The sequence below is a fragment of the Lepidochelys kempii genome, chromosome 1 (genome assembly GCF_965140285.1).
Source record: "Lepidochelys kempii isolate rLepKem1 chromosome 1, rLepKem1.hap1, whole genome shotgun sequence".
In the NCBI taxonomy this organism is placed as follows: domain Eukaryota; kingdom Metazoa; phylum Chordata; order Testudines; family Cheloniidae; genus Lepidochelys; species Lepidochelys kempii.
Window position 1 is genome coordinate 228262925 of NC_136380.1, and position 16338 is coordinate 228279262.

At 40.7% G+C, this 16338-nt stretch overlaps 1 protein-coding gene across 11 annotated transcripts in view; it reads right to left on the bottom strand.

Annotated features, from left to right (window-relative positions):
* Positions 1-16338, bottom strand: part of ARHGAP8 (Rho GTPase activating protein 8) — a 176667-nt gene that overhangs the window by 113594 nt on the left and 46735 nt on the right. For all 11 annotated transcript variants that reach the window (XM_073316346.2, XM_073316355.2, XM_073316333.2 and 8 more), the window contains one exon: positions 15415-15555. In XM_073316346.2, the coding sequence (XP_073172447.1) occupies positions 15415-15555 (141 nt within the window). The remainder of the gene's footprint in view (positions 1-15414; positions 15556-16338) is intronic.

The following is a 16338-nucleotide window of genomic DNA, read 5'->3' on the forward strand; positions in this document are numbered from 1 at the left end:
TAGTCTGTTTATAAAACAGGTCACTATTTTATTTCCTGGGGGGACTTGTTAAGTACCTTTCATCTGAAATGCTCAGAGCACTTACAAAGGCATTCAAATCTGACAAATGAGCATTAAAATTAATGATAAACAAACATGAAATTACAAACGTTACCGAAAGACTTTTCTTCCCTAAATCCTGACACTATTTGACCTATTTGTTCATGTCTGACAGATATGTTACTATATAGCATTCATATAATACAGGTATATAAGACAGACATGATATTGTATTAGCAGAAGTAGGTGCACTATGAGGGGTTTCTACACCTTCCTTTGGGCATCCAGTCTTAGCTACCGTTGGAAACAGGTAGAACAGTTTCTTTGTCAGAAAAAATCACCTCCATAAACAACAGAAATCTATGCCTGGTTTCCAGTTAAGGTAATAGGGTCTCTTCTTGTTACTTTTGAACTCCTGCCTGCATTGGATCACCTGCACTAAAGGCTAGAATATCCACCACCTACCTCTTATACAGAGTTTATAACCCATAGCTTTACAAAGGAAGTAGGTACTATTCTCCCAGTTTTACTGATGGGAAAACTAAGGTGAAATGACTTGCCCAGAGTTACCTAGCAGGCCTGTAGCAAAGCAGAGAATCCTTCTTTCATGAGCCCCAAACCATGAGCCCTGGTCCACCACCCACACTGCTCAGCGGTAGAAGGCACAGTTACTTTACAATCAGAAAAGATGACTGGGACTCATGACTCTTGGATTCTATTCCCAGCTCTGCCCTGATTTACTGTGTGATCTTGAGTATATTACCCATTCTGTGTGTCCGTTTCTCCATTTGCATTCAGGGTATAATAATAATAATAATACCAACTTCACAGGACTGATGAGACACAGAAAAACTGTTTTTTTTCATACAAGTCTAACTTGTTAATAAAATTTTGAAGAAAACCACCATCATTTAAAAATTAATGGCTGACCAAAACAAAACTGGAGCTCCACTGGTATGACTGAGACTGCTGGCCAGATGTTCTGTGTGAGAACCTTGCAGCTTGGAATTCAGTCTGAACCGTGCCATTCAGAGCCATTCAGTCTGAACTATCTTGACTCAGATGACCTCACGTCCCGTGCCTCCTCCCCTCCCCCCCCCCACACATTTGAAAACTGGGGTTTGGAGCTCCAGGGAATTGTAACTGTAAGAGTTCAAGGAGGAGTGGGGTTTGTGATAGGTTATCTTAAATTTCTGTTTTTAGGATGTATTTTTATAGTGTGTCAAGGGCACCTAGAGCATACAGATAGGCCTTTATTTTACCATGTATAGAATTTAAAATACATAAATAAAGTAAAAGTTACGCCATGGAGGCCTCATTTTCCTGCTAAATTGACAAGAAGTAAATTAGAAGAGAAGGATGCTCATTCTGTATGGAAATCAATGCAAAAAGAAGTGCAATCTGAACAATATTCCTTGATGTATCAATATATTTTGAAGTGTTTTAGGTCAGTGTGTTTTTGTTTTAACTTATTTTTCTTTATTTCATGGACTGATAGCATCCAGGAATTTCAGATGAAAATGGATAACCTGCTCAACCTTCTTTGAAAAAATGGTGCTGCTTGCATCTGTTGCCATTCCCCTGTCCAGATGAGTATATTCAAGTAAAACCACTTCTGACCATCTTTCCTCCCATTTCAGAGTTACAACTTCTAAATACCCCAAAAAGAAACCAGAAGAACTGGGAACGAAAGGGTGGAAAAAGCCCTATTGAGATGCAAGCAGTTTGGCCTTAGCACTAGATTCCATCTAACACTGGGGAAGAGGTCTGTAATGAGAACACTCATCTCAAGAAGAGGAAGGGGGTCAGAGAGCAAAGGAGTACCATTTCTCAAAGAGGAGGCCCATGTGTTCTAGTTTCTGGAGACCATTTGTATTCACCGAAGAAATATGAGTCATGCAGGTGGGCCTGTGCCACAAAGTTTGAATCCCGAGCTTCTCAAAGTACTGTGCAGTTCAGATCTGAGGCCCTATTTTAGGCCTGTATCCTGTTAATATTAAGTTCATCACACTGCAAATATCATATAGATATGGTTACACACACACACAAACACCAATTTAAAGTTAAGTTTAATTTCTAATGCTTTTTCCCATTGGTTTGAACTAAGGATGAGTTTCTAACTGTCTTGATTTCTCTTGCTTCCTACTGGCTAGCATGAAACTGCCAGATGATAGCTAGAAATAGCCAGATGTAGGAAGGCTAAAAACTCAAGTTCTTTCTTAAATAATTGTTTTGTTTCTATGTTCATTTTCAGTACGTTTACCTGCCTATAAAAAGTTTGAAAGGAAAATCACCATATAAATTACTTGGAGATTTTCAGATGAAAAGGTGCTATGTAAATGCAAAGATTGTTATTATTTTGGGGTCCAATATTGAAGTCCTTAAGGAGCCCAAACACTGCAATTAACTCTGCATGGGCAGAGCCCTACTCTCCTGCAGAATTCCATTAATTTCAATGGGGCTCTGTGCAGGGGCAGGGATCTGACTGCATGGAGTCAGTTGCAGAATAAGGAGCAGATTTTCAAAGGTATTTATGTGCTTAAAGATGCAGCTATATGCCAAATGGGATTTTCAAAAGTGTCTAAACAGGTTAGGCACTAAACGCCCATTGAAACTAAACACCTAACCTGCTTTCAAACTTTTGAAAATCCCACTTGGGGATATGTGCATCTTTAGGTGCCTAAATACCTTTGTCAATCTGGCCCATAGTTCTCACTCAGATATAAGTCTCTGAAGTCATTAAGCCAAATTGCGCTCTCAACCACTTCAGGGATTGAAATTGATTTCCTCTCTTGAGGCATGTGAGGATATTAAGTGCTTCCCTTGGATCAACCACTCAGGATCATGCACCTAAAGCAAAGAGTGTGTAAAGGAAGAGACCTCAGCAGATTATTGGCTGTGACAGCATCAGGTCTATCAGCTGGAGCAGACTGTGTTGAGCCAGTTCTCCTAATACTATGAAACCAAAATGTTCCTGTGCATTATGTGCTGACAGAAAACGCTTCCCCATGGAGAAGGAGAGTATAATGTGTACAGTCCAGATTAAGATTTGTGCAAATTAAAATATAAGATCACAGGAAAACCTCTGGGATTTTCTGTCCATGTTTCAAATCTATGCTGAGCACCTGCAATAGGTGCACATTCCTCAGCACTTTCTATCCTCAGTACAAGTTTTAATTAAAAACAAACCAACCAACCAACCCACCAACCAACAGATGCAGGGGAGGACAGGTAGGAAAATTAATGGTTTTACTTTTTAATTAAGATCATGGATGGCATTGCAATTGCAAACTGCATGTTGCAGATTAAAGGTATTTTATAATGCATGTAGCTCATCCCAATCTGAAAATAAACTCTTGGGACTCCTGTAAAGTCAAGCACTATTTTTGAGGATTTTTTGTATTGGTTAAGCAATATAAAATACTATCATCATTTTATGATGTTTTCTACAATGTCAGTTACAGCTACAGGGCCTGCTTCTGCTCCTGCTAGAGTCAATGGGAATTGTGTGACTGACTTCAACGGGAGCAGAAATGGGGCCCAAATCTAGGAAGGTAGCCATAGCAGCAATAGAAGTTTCCCATATTTTTATTAATTTCAAATAATTTAAGCCTAGTGATAATGGTACCAGTTTGTACCAAATGGTATCAGGATGGTACCAAACCGTACCATAGAATTTCTATCTACAGAAATTCCGTTCTTGAACAATAAAAGTACAGCAATAGCAATTTACTACTGACCACATGGCCAGGATGGCGACAGTGATTGTGAAATGCTTAGGGAGATGAGGGAGGCTACAAAATCAGGAAGCCTAAAAATCATGGAGGATTTCAATTATCCCCATATTGACTGGGTACAAGTTACCTCAAGACGGGATGTAGAGATAAACTTTTTGGATGTTATTAATGGCAGTTTCTTGGAGCAGCTAGTCCTGGAACCCACAAGGGGAAAGGCAATTCTTTATTTAGTCCTAAGTGGAGCACAGGATCTGATCCAATCAGTGAATTTATCTGAACCACTCAGTAATAGCGCCCATAATGTACTTAAATTTAACGTCCTTGTTGCGGGGAAAATACCAAAGAAATCCACCACAGTAGCATTTAACTTCAAATAGGGAAACTACACAAAAATGAGGAAGCTAATTAAATGGGAATTAAAAGGTACAGTAACAAGAGTGCCTGCAAGCTGCATGGAAGCTATTTAAAAATACCATAATAGACGCTCAGGCTAATGTATTCCCGCCTATAACAACAACAACAACAGTAAGTCCACCAAAAAATGCCACCATCGCTAAACAACAGAGTAAAAGAGGCGGTTAGAATCAAAACGACATCATTTACAAACTGTAAGTCAAATCCTACTGAGGAAAATAGAAAGGAGCAGAAACTCTGGCAGGTCAAATATAAAAGTGTAACTAGGCAGGCCAAACATTTTTTTAAAGAGCAACTAGCAAAAGACACTAAAACTAACAGCGATTTTTTTCAAGTACATCTCAAGCAGGAAGGGTGCCAAACAATCAGTGGGGCCAGTGGATGATCGAGATGTTACAGGAGCACTCAAGGAACACAAGGTTGTTGCGGAGAAGTGAAGCGCTGCATAAGTTTTCACTGCAGAGGATGGAAGGGAAATTCCCACACCTGAGCCATTCTTTTTAGGTGACAAATCTGAGGAACTGTCCCAGATGAGGTGTCAATAGAGGAGGTTTTGGAACAAATTGATAAATTAAACAGAAATAAGATACTGGGCCCAAATGGTATTCACCTAAGAGTTCTGACGGAACTCAAATATAAAATTACAGATCTACCCTATATCTACAGTGGTATGTAACTTATCGCTTAAATCAGCCTCTGTACCAAATGACTGGATGTGATGCCAAATTTAAAAAAAACACACACTCCAGAGGCTATCCTGGCAATTACAGGCTGGTAAACCTAACTTCAGTACCAGACAAACTGGTTGAAACTATAGTAAAGAACAGAATTATCAGACACATAGATGAACATAATGTTGGGGAAGAGTCAACACAGCTTTTGGAAAGGGAAATCATGCCTCACCAATATATTAGAATTATCTGAACATGTCAATAAGCATGTGGACAGTTGATATAGTGTACCTGAACTTTCAGATAACATTTGTTAATGTCCCATACCAAAGGCTCTTAAGCAAAGTAAGCAGTCCTGGCATAAGTGGGGAGGTCATCTTATGGATTAGTAACTGGTTAAAAGATAGGAAACAAAGGATAGGAATAAATGGTCGGTTTTCACAATGGAGAGAAGTAAATAGCAGGGTGCCCTAAGGATATGTAGTGGGACCCGTGCTGTTCAACATATTCATAAATAATCTGGGAAAAGGGATAAACAATGAGGTGGCAAAGTTTGCAGATGATACAAAATTACTCCAGATAATTAAGTCCAAAGCAGGCTGTGAAAAGTTACAAGAGATCTCACAAAACTAGGTGACTGGGCAACAAAATGGCAGATGAAGTTCAATGATGAAAAATGAAAAGTAATGCATATTGGAAAACATAATTCCAACTGTTCACACAAAATGGTGGGGTCTAAATTAGCCGTTACCCACTCAAGAAAGAGATTTTGGAGTCATTGTGGATAGTTCTCTGAAAACATGTGCTCAGTGTGCAGCGGCAGTCAAAAAAGATAACAGAATGTTAGGAATCGTATGCCACACCTTGAATACTGTGTGCAGTTCTGGTTGCCCCATCTCAAAAAAGATATATTAGAAATTGAAAAGGTATAGAGAAGGGCAACAAAAATGATTAATGGTATGGAACAGCTTCTGAATGAGGAGAGATTAAAAGGGGACTGTCCTGCTTGGAAAAGAGAAACCTATGGGGGGAAATATATGATAGAAATCTATAAAATCATGAATGGTATGAAGAAAGAGAATAAGGAAGTGTTATTTCTTCACATAACACAAGAACCAGGAGTAACCCAAAGAAATGAATAGGCAGCAGGTTTAAAACGACCATAATGAAGTACTTCTTCACACCACACACAGCCTATGGAACTCATAGCCACGGGATGCGTGAAGGCCAATACTATAACTGGGTTAAAAAAAGTAGATATGTTTATGGAAAACAGATCCATCAGTGGCTATTATCCAAGACGATCAGGGATGCAACCCCATGCTCTAGTGTTCCTAAACCTCTGCCGACTGCTGGGACTGGATGACAGGGGATGGGTCATTCGATAATTTCCCTTTACTGTTCACCCCTCTGAAGCATCTGGCACCAGTCACTGTCAGAACACAGGATGCTGGGTTAGATGGACCATTGGTCTGACTCAGTATGGACATGCTTATGTTTTTATGTAATGGGACTAATCCTTGTTTGTGTCAGGGATGGTGTGGATGGTTGTTCTAAGCTACCTTTCTGCTTTTAGCTGAAACTTGGTTAGCTGAGGTCAAAAAGGGTCTCCAGGATAACCTAGAGCAGCCTAAACTTTATCTTTTGTCCACCAAGCTTAGCAAATGGCAAACCACGTAACATGTGAATCAAGAGCCAAAATATGACATTCCCCCCTAGCTACAGCACTATGAGCTGAGATCTTCAAAGCTTCTTAGAAGATTTCAAATGATCCATTTCCATTAATTTGAATGGAGTTGGAAGTGAGTCTGAATCCCTTAGGCAACTCTGAAAATTCCAGCCAAGAGCACTAGAAATGAAATTCTCCCCTTTGCAGAGAGCCAGCACAAGGTCTTTGCTCCACAGAAGTCCCCTGTGAGCCCTATGGAATCTTTAGATGAAGAAAGAATGTAAACGAAAATTACAGAGACGCTCGGCCAACAATTTTAAGGATGTTGTTTTCACTTAAATTGTTTACTCCTTAGGAAACCGTAATGCTTTTGGTAGTGGTAGTGCACCAAAATTGCCATGGATGTTCTAAACCTTTTATTTTTTTGGCATAATTAATTAAGCAGTAGGAGCAAATTGTTTATTATTTAGGACACATATTTGATCCACTCAGTGAGCACTGAGACGGACATGGATTTGAAGATTCCATAGTTATTTCACAGTTATAAAAAATGGTAGTGTTTTCATTTCACAAGTCCTTTCTCTGACTGTGTTCGCTATTCTGAATTCCAGTCATGCTCTTCATTTATTTGGAAACCAGTTCTTTGTGAAAAGACTACACCTGGAATCATGGCTTTAGCTTGATTCAGGAAAGCACCTAAGCACATGCTCAAGTGATTTCCTATATAAGGACAGATTAAAGTGCATGCTTAGGTGATTTCCTGGATCTGGGCCTTATGTTTGTTCTTTTCACCAATCACATTTAATATATTTTCCATGTAGTTTTCTTAAACATCTTGTTCTTTCAGTCAGACAAAAGCAGAAGGCACCATTAGCTTTCTGATGTAATTAATTGTTTGTTTAGTTTCATCTGGTTCCATTCTTGAAGTTGAAATAGCAGAGTGAGCCAAACCCATCCCAGATTTAATTCTGAAGTCAGTGGAGTTATACCTAGAATAAGTTTGGACCTCCGTGTTACAGAGATGCTCTGGTATGGCACTGAGGGTTACCACCAGTTTTAGAGATACAAAGTCCATATTTTGCTGTTTCACAAGTAGCTTCCCAGAAAATGTGGATTAAACAGAGCAAAGAAATGCAAGGCTGGTTCAGGGGGGGACACGTACACCTTGTGCCTATATTCTTCAAGTGGGAGGTTTTACACCTTCCTCTGAAACAATTAATGAACTACTGGTGGAAAACCAGCGTCAGACTTACTGGAGTGGCTCACAACCAAGTGTGGAAACCTCGTGGCAGACTGTCAAAAAGCAGGGCAGACACCCCAAAATGATGGTATGTTCTGTAACAAATGTGAACTAGATCGCTGTAGCAATTTTACCATGGAGTCACAGGCAGTCCCCTTGGGCTCTGCAGTCTACCTTGCCACCTGGCAAGCTGGACTTAGTGATAAATGGTAACTTACAGCAAAAATCACAGAATATTCAGGTTGCTTCCATTTCTAGAGACTAGTTGCTTACCCCGATCTCACACCACAGATAACCCTATAGCCAATGCTGTAATAAACTAACTAAAAGTTTATTGACTAGGAAAAAGAAATGACAGCTATTTACTGGTGAAAGCAAGCAAGCACATATACACAAATGAGTTCTGCCTGTGATGACTGGTGACAGAGATACAGTAATCTGTCAGCATTGAATGTCTTTTTAGGGCTTAATCTTTTTAGGACCCTGGGGACCTCACTTTACTGTTTCTTGACTCCAGCCCTTGTGAGAGTGCAAGAAAGCTATTTTTATTTCCCTCTTCCAGCATTCAGACAGATGAGACAAAGCCTTCTGCACGTATTTCTCCATGAGTAAATGGGGAAATCAACAAAGATTTTGTCCTACAATGGACCACTTAATTTTTGATACTCCTTCTGGATGGGTGGGGGGAAGTCTCTCTTCCCACCTGAGTTCACAAGTTCAAAGGAGGCATTTTTACAATTCTAAAACAAACATATTTTACCTTATAGCATGGAATACAGACATTACAAATAAGATTAATGCATGCATCAGTTTAAAAGCATTTCATAGAATCTAAACACATCCTTTCTTGTATAGGCTATGTGAATGTTGTATTTTTTGGTTTTCGATTAAAATGACTGGAAAAGAGAAATTTATAGAGGAGACATTATTATAACAATCATTTTAAGTGGAAAAGGGGTAGGAGCTAGTGAACATGCACATTTAAAACCAAGACCAACTCAACTCAAGTTACCAGCTATAGCCTAACAGCTAACAGGACAAAAGCACATATCTAAGTATTAAGACAGCAGATATCAGAAATTCTTCTAGAAACACACAAAATCAGCACACATGCAAAAATACTGCACAAGGTCATGCAAGAAATAATTAGAGGCCATACTATGAGAGGATAATGGAACATAAAAACGGCTATACTGGGTCAGGCCAATGGTTCATCTAGCCCAGTATCCTGTCTTCTGACAGTGGCCAGTGCCAGACACTTCAGAGGGAATGAACAGAACAGGGCAATTATCAAGTGATCCAGCCCCTGTCATCCAATCTCAGCTTCTGGCAGTCAGAGGAAAATAAGGGAAAGAGCTTCATGTATTATGTAGCTTTTACATGTTCCTCCATTTGCACCACAAGAAAAAAACAAAACTCAATTTTATTTCTAATCAATATTAAAGTAAAAACAACCAGTACTGCAACAGCCTTTACTGCTGTGGGATTCCAAAAATGTTCATATGCTTACAAATGGGTACATCACTAGACCAGCAGAATAATTTGCATGTTTCAAGCTGACATATATGTAAAATAGCCAACTGCATATCAGCATTAATGAGACAAGTCAATCTGTAAACATCCCAATTTCAGTCTGAACAATTATTACAGCTAGAACTCTTTAAAAAATCCACCACACTTTTGTTTGACAGTGGAAATTGGATTAACTCTGTTCTTATTTCTACAGTGTGAAATAGACTCCGAAGAATCTTTTGGATCTTGTCAAAGCTATTGTTATGATAAGCAGGTACAAATTATTTTAATTTATGGGTGGAATATTAGATTGTTATTAAAACATAATGAAAGGCCATTTTTTGCATTTAAAAAATTATTGTGGAAAATAAAATCAAAGTAAAAGCCAGAACAATTATTGCACAGAATCTTCAATTTAATTCTGTCCTCTCATTCCTTATCCATTTATAATATATTCCATTGTCTTTCAACCACAAAATTAGAATGGAATGAACAGCTTGCAGAGTTACTTTAACTAAGCCACTCCAAACACTGAAATTTTATAATTTGTTTTATTTGAGAAATGATTAAAGTGTATCATAAACTAGGTACAAATAATTTTTTTTAAATTATTTTTGTTTTCAAAAGGAACTGTCCTCTTCCCAGAGGGGAAGGAGATTTGAAAAGACTATCCCTTTCTGAGTTGTTTTAAATCCAGCAAGCATATGAATTTGATTTAGCACCAGTTAGAAGAGGGACTAGAGACGTCTCTTTGCTGAATTGAAGTGTTCCCCCTCCCCGCCGCCTCCTTTATCTTTTCTTCTTATTTGATTCTCCTCTAGAATTTTATGATTTTAAAATATTAAACAAAGATTCTGATGTGCAGCTGCTGGCTATTTGAATGCACTTGGGTTTTGCATTTAAATTGTTCAACGTGCTTACCAAGCTCCAGCATGTTATTCCTGACTGACGTGCCAGCTAAAACCACTGCTTTCTGATCTTAAAGCAGTTATTTTTGACTACCAAGGCCGGCACATTAGGAAAATCATTTGTACAGAAGTAAACATTTTAACCAGATGCATCCCTGGTGTACTTCTATATATACATATATATATATATATATATATGGCCTTTTGATTTCAGTTTGAGCAAACATGCTTAAGAAGAGAGCTCTAAAACGAAACAAGGAAGCTGCAAATGAGGGGGGTTTTTTAAACCATGCTGGTTCTCACTCCAGAGAAATCTTGAAGCACATGCCCCTCCCCTGATATGTCACAAGACTAAGGTGAACATCCACAAATAAATATAAGTCAGGTGAGACTGTTATTGAATAGAGAGGCTACTTAACATTCTTTATCCACTTTGTATTCTCGTTTCCTGTGGCTCACCAACAGCGAAAGCATGATTTTCTTAAAGGAGTTGGCTCAAGGAGGAGAGTATATATACCACTTACTCCAAAAATTTTGGCCCCTTTTGAATTTCCCCACCATTTAAACTCCTCCTATTCAAGGGGCAGAGCCTGGCTCAGAATATGGAGGACATATTTTCTGTTTGCTTCCATGGTGTTTAGATATTTTGTTCAACAACTGGTTTCCTCTCATGCCAATTTCCTAATTCAGGAGAAATCACTAAGATTGCCATGCAAATAAAAATAATAAGCAAATCTCAGAAGACATGTTCAAACTTCATCTTTCAGAGGGTTTAGCTGTGCATCAGGCACTGTGCCTGTAAGTCATGATTAACATATAATGATGGTCTAGAAAATACTTAGTCCTGTCTCAGTACAGAGGACTAGAATAGATGACTTATCAAGGTCCTTTCCAATCCTACATTTCTATGATATCCTCCAAGAAGGATAAACACTGAGGTATCTGTTAGAATTAATAGCAGCTACAGTAGACAAATGACAAGTGTCAATGAGTTCCACTGGGGCTTTGAGTGCAGGGAAGATGCGGTACACAAACATAAAATAAAACCTCTCTTACAACAAGAGACTGAAAGTGTAATGTATTGCTAGAAGGAAAAGTTCAGACTCTCAAATCCAGGCCCACAACATTCAGGTGCTAGGTATAACAGGGGGAAAAAAGCATTGCCTTCATGGACAATTTTCTGGCAGATCTGCTAAAGCTGAATATAAAAGATGATCCCTTTAATTTACTGAAGTATTATCCTATAGCGATGTGTAAGGAGGCAGGTGGTAGAGGTTGCTGGAGGGACATTGTAATGACCTTGATATTTTCAAAGTCTCTGTTAATTTCTCTATTTGTGTTTCTAAATTTGTTTTCTATTTCAAAGGTTCGCCAGCTCTTTCACACTTCTTTGTTAATTTAGCTTCAGGGACTTCGTGCAGAGCTTTGATGTCCTGGTATTTTTCTCTGTCACACACCAGGGTGTGGGTGGTGTGATCTAGGTGAACAGGAGTCTGGCCTTGTGGCCGAAGCAGAATCAGAAGGCAGAACCAGAAGAGTGGTCAGGGGACAAGCCAACGATCAGTGTCAGGTGTCTAGAGGAAGGTAGGGTTTAGGGCTGGAGCAGGAGAAGGCATGGGCTGGAGCAAGAGCTTGTATAAGAAGCAGGACTGACGCTGCCTTGGGTGTGGAACGCATTGATCAAACACTGTGCTGCTGTTACTACAAGGTTAAATGGACCTTCTATCCAATCAGAGAGCACAGTCACTTAGTGAGGGTTTACTTCGCTCAGCTGAGCTCAGCGGGTTGGTATGAGACCAAGCCTAGAGTCAGCTGAGCGCACGGCTGGCCTTACAGGTGGGAGACCACAAAGAGCACCATGGTCAGGGGGGTGCTATGGTTCAGAAGCAAGGAGAGGGGCGGGCCTAGGATGCGAGGCCGTGGAAGGGAGCTCGGGATAATGGGAGCGGGAGGAGACAGCAGGGTCTAGAGGCGATTTGTGGGGGAACTCGGGGAGTCAGCGGGCACCAAAATACAAGTTTCCCAGGCCACCATTTTCCCTAAGGTCAGCCCTGGCTGAGGTCCTGACACAAACACCCGAAAGTATTTTTGTTCTGTCAGATTAGTATCTTGCTCAGTCAATAGAATTGAGGGTTGCCAACCATCCCGGACCGGCCGGGAGTCTACTGTAATCAGTCTCGAACTCCCGGTGGCTACTGAAAACAATCCAGGAGTTTTTAATAGACCACTAAAAATCCGGTTGGTGGGGCAGCGGGGCTAAGGCAGGCTCCCTAACTGCCCTGGCTCCGTACAGCTCCTGGAAGCGGCCAGCACTTCCAGCTCTTAGGAGCAGGGTAGGCCAGGGGTCTCTGTGTGCTGCCCCAAGCGCTGACTCTGCAGCTCCCATTGGCTGGGAACATGGCAAATGGGAGTTGTGGTTGCAGTGCCTGCAGGCAGGGGCCTCGCACGGAAGCACCTGGCCCCTCCGCCTAGGAGCTGGACATGCCAGCCGCTTCCAGGAGCTTCCCGAGGTAAGCGATGCCCAACTGGAGCCTGCACCCTCTATCCCCTCCAACACCCCAATACCCTGCCCCAGGTCGGAACTCCCTCCTGCACCCAAACTCCCTCCCAGAGCCTGCACCACAACCCCCTGCTCCATCCCTGAGCCCCCTCCTGCACTCTGAACCCCTCTGCCTCAGCCTGGAGCCTCTTCCTGCACCCCAATCCCCTCATCCCCAACCCCACCCCAGAGCCCCTTCCTGCACCCCAAACCCCTCATCCTGGGCCCCATCCCAGAGCTTACTCCCCCCAGCCAGAGCCCTCACTCAGTCCTGCACCCCAATCCCCTGCCCCTGCCTGGTGAAAGTGAGTGAGGGGGTGGGAGGGCAAGAGACAGAGGGAGGGGGGATGGAGGGAGCAGGGGTGTGGCTTCAGAGAAGGGGCAGGGCAGGGGCATGGCCTCAGGAAGGGGAGGGCAGGTGGTGTGGCAAGGGTGTTCAGGTATGTGCGATTAGAAAGTTGACAACCCTAACAGAGTTTGAATCTTGTACTCTCTTAGCCATGGGTTTAAAACTCTTACATTGTGTATCAAGTTTGTGCTGAAGCTGAGAAAAATTAGTTTTACCTGAAAATATACATATATCTTCAACAGATATTACGGGTAAAATCATGGCCCCATAGAAGTCAATGGTGAAATTCCTATCAACTTCAACAGAGCTAGGATTTCACCCTCTGTGTGTGTCAACCCAGACATCTCTGAGTCTGGCCATATCAGAGGGAATTGGCTCATCTAATACTTCAAGATCTCCAGAGTAAATCAATTGATCAAGTACTAATGACTCTTAGACTGCCATCTATGGCCTAGATTCAGGAAAGCATTGAAGGATATGCTTAAATTCATCCTTATTCGGGAAATTCATGATCTAGCCCTGTGCAAGTAAAGAATTTTGGGATTCATCAGGGTGACAAGTGGGAAATACTATTAGTTATTATTTCATTCTGTAAAAAAATGCCAGGCTTTGTAGTTTAGGTGCAAAAATGTTAAAAGAAAAGGAGTACTTGTGGCACCTTAGAGACTAACCAATTTATTAGAGCATAAGCTTTCGTGAGCTACAGCTCACTTCCTCAGATGCATATCATGGAAACTGCAGCAGGCTTTATATATACACAGAGAATATGAAACAATACCTACTCCCACCCCACTGTCCTGCTGGTAATAGCTTATCTAAAGTGATCATCAGGTGGGCCATTTCCAGCACAAATCCAGGTTTTCTCACCCTCCACCCCCCCACACAAATTCACACTTCAATCTCTCTGGTCACGCAATCACAGACATGAAGGTCGCTATCTTAAAACAAAAAAACTTCAAATCCAGACTCCAGCGAGAAACTGCTGAATTGGAATTCATTTGCAAATTGGATACTATTAATTTAGGCTTAAATAGAGACTGGGAGTGGCTAAGTCATTATGCAAGGTAGCCTGTTTCCTCTTGTTTTTTCCTACCCCCCCCCCCCCCAGATGTTCTGGTTTAACTTGGATTTAAACTTGAAGAGTGGTCAGTTTGGATGAGCTATTACCAGCAGGAGAGTGAGTTTGTGTGTGTATGGGGGTGGGGGGGATGTGAGAAAACCTGGATTTGTGCAGGAAATAGCCCAACTTGATTGTCATGCACATTGTGTAAAGAGTTGTCACTTTGGATGGGCTATCACCAGCAGGAGAGTGAATTTGTGTGGGGGGGTGGAGGGTGAGAAAACCTGGATTTGTGCTGGAAATGGCCCACCTGATGATCACTTTAGATAAGCTATTACCAGCAGGACAGTGGGGTGGGAGTAGGTATTGTTTCATATTCTCTGTGTATATATAAAGCCTGCTGCAGTTTCCATGATATGCATCTGAGGAAGTGAGCTGTAGCTCACGAAAGCTTATGCTCTAATAAATTGGTTAGTCTCTAAGGTGCCACAAGTACTCCTTTTCTTTTTGCGAATACAGACTAACACGGCTGTTACTCTGAAACCTGTCAAAAATGTTAAAGTTACTCATAAGCTCAGGCTTATGCATTACTGTTGTGTTGCAAGTTAAAATAGTGCCCAAAACAAATCAAAGGAAAAAACCCATAAGGGACACTATCAAGATAAACATTTTAAAGATGTGCTTACCTGTCACAAATAAAATGCTATACGTTATTAAAAGCAGAATTTTTTAAAATCTAATGATCTGATTTTCAAAGGTGTGAAGCACTGGCAGCTCCCCTTGACTTCACCTTTGAAAGTCAGGTGATAAATTTACATTTTCACCATTTACACTGATAAGTTTACATTTTGCATTTCATTCATTTTAGACAGCAACACTTTAGACTGCTCAGTTATTTTTTTTGGTTTCTTGTGGGCTCACAGAATGATCATGTGTCTGGCTTCAGAACATACAGGAAATGAAAAACAAAACAAATTTTCACTGATTAGAAACAAATACATCTATTCATATTTAGGTCTTGTACATTTGTTTTTAAACAAAACCAATTGTGGCCAATGGTCCTGAACTGGCAAAGCACTGAAGCGTGTACTTAAACTCTAGTCACATGTCTGAAGTTAAGCATATGCTTAGGTTCTTTTCTGAACTGGGGTCCAAAGTGTCTACACTATTCCCATCTATCACTTTAAAGAGTGTAATATGAAATAATATAATAAGGTGTTGAGTAACATCTGCTAAATCTAGGAAATGTCATGCATTTTAATTTTTACATATATACCTGCTAGCTGTACAATGCCATGCCTTGCAACATCGTAGTATGGATGATTAATGCTTAGTTCAGTGTCTTCACATGTTGCTGGTGTGAAGGAGGTCTTTCGCTTCTCCATTACTGCATGTTCTGCCTCATCTTTCTGTAATTCTAAAGCAGAAAGCAAGAATTTATAAAATCAACTACTAAAAAACCTTCTTTTATCTTGCATATAATATTGTGAAATTGAGATCCACGCTCCATCCTGCCAATGACGACAGCTTTCTTCACTCACTCATTTATTACATTTTCAAAGAAGCACCTTCATATTTTCTCCTATGCTGGGCTGCATACATGGGAGGAGCTCCCATGAAAATCTGCAGCAAAGCTCTCTCATTGCCCTCCTTTAAGTTCTTCTTGGCTACAATGCCCAAAAAAACTTGACAATGGTTAGGCAGTTGTTATGCTGTGACCACTGCTTGTCATAACAATCTATGTTGTCTCACTGTTTCCTTACGCTTCCCCGTCTGTCTGTCATACCTTGTTTTATACTTCGACTGTAAGCTCTTTGAGACAGAAAAATCACTGTCTGAAACCTTAAATGTACTGGGGGACACAGTGGGTTAGACAGCCTAAGAAAAGCACTAAGGGCCTGATGCAAAACGCAGTGAACTCAATAGGAGTCTTTCCATTTACTTGAGTGGACACTGGATTGGACTCTCAAAGGCCCAAACTACCTTTCACTGAAATTTTCAATGAAAGGTAAAAAGAAAAGGAGCCCTTTACTGTACATGGACATGGCATTTCACCAAAAACAAGTGTGATACTTAAACAGAGATGATCCTAAGCGTGCACAGGCCTTGGTGTGGGAAAACAAATACCTAGATCAAACACATTGTGAGCTGAATGCAAAAGTCACAGCCATTAGTATTTCAATACTGGGCAAAAGAATGA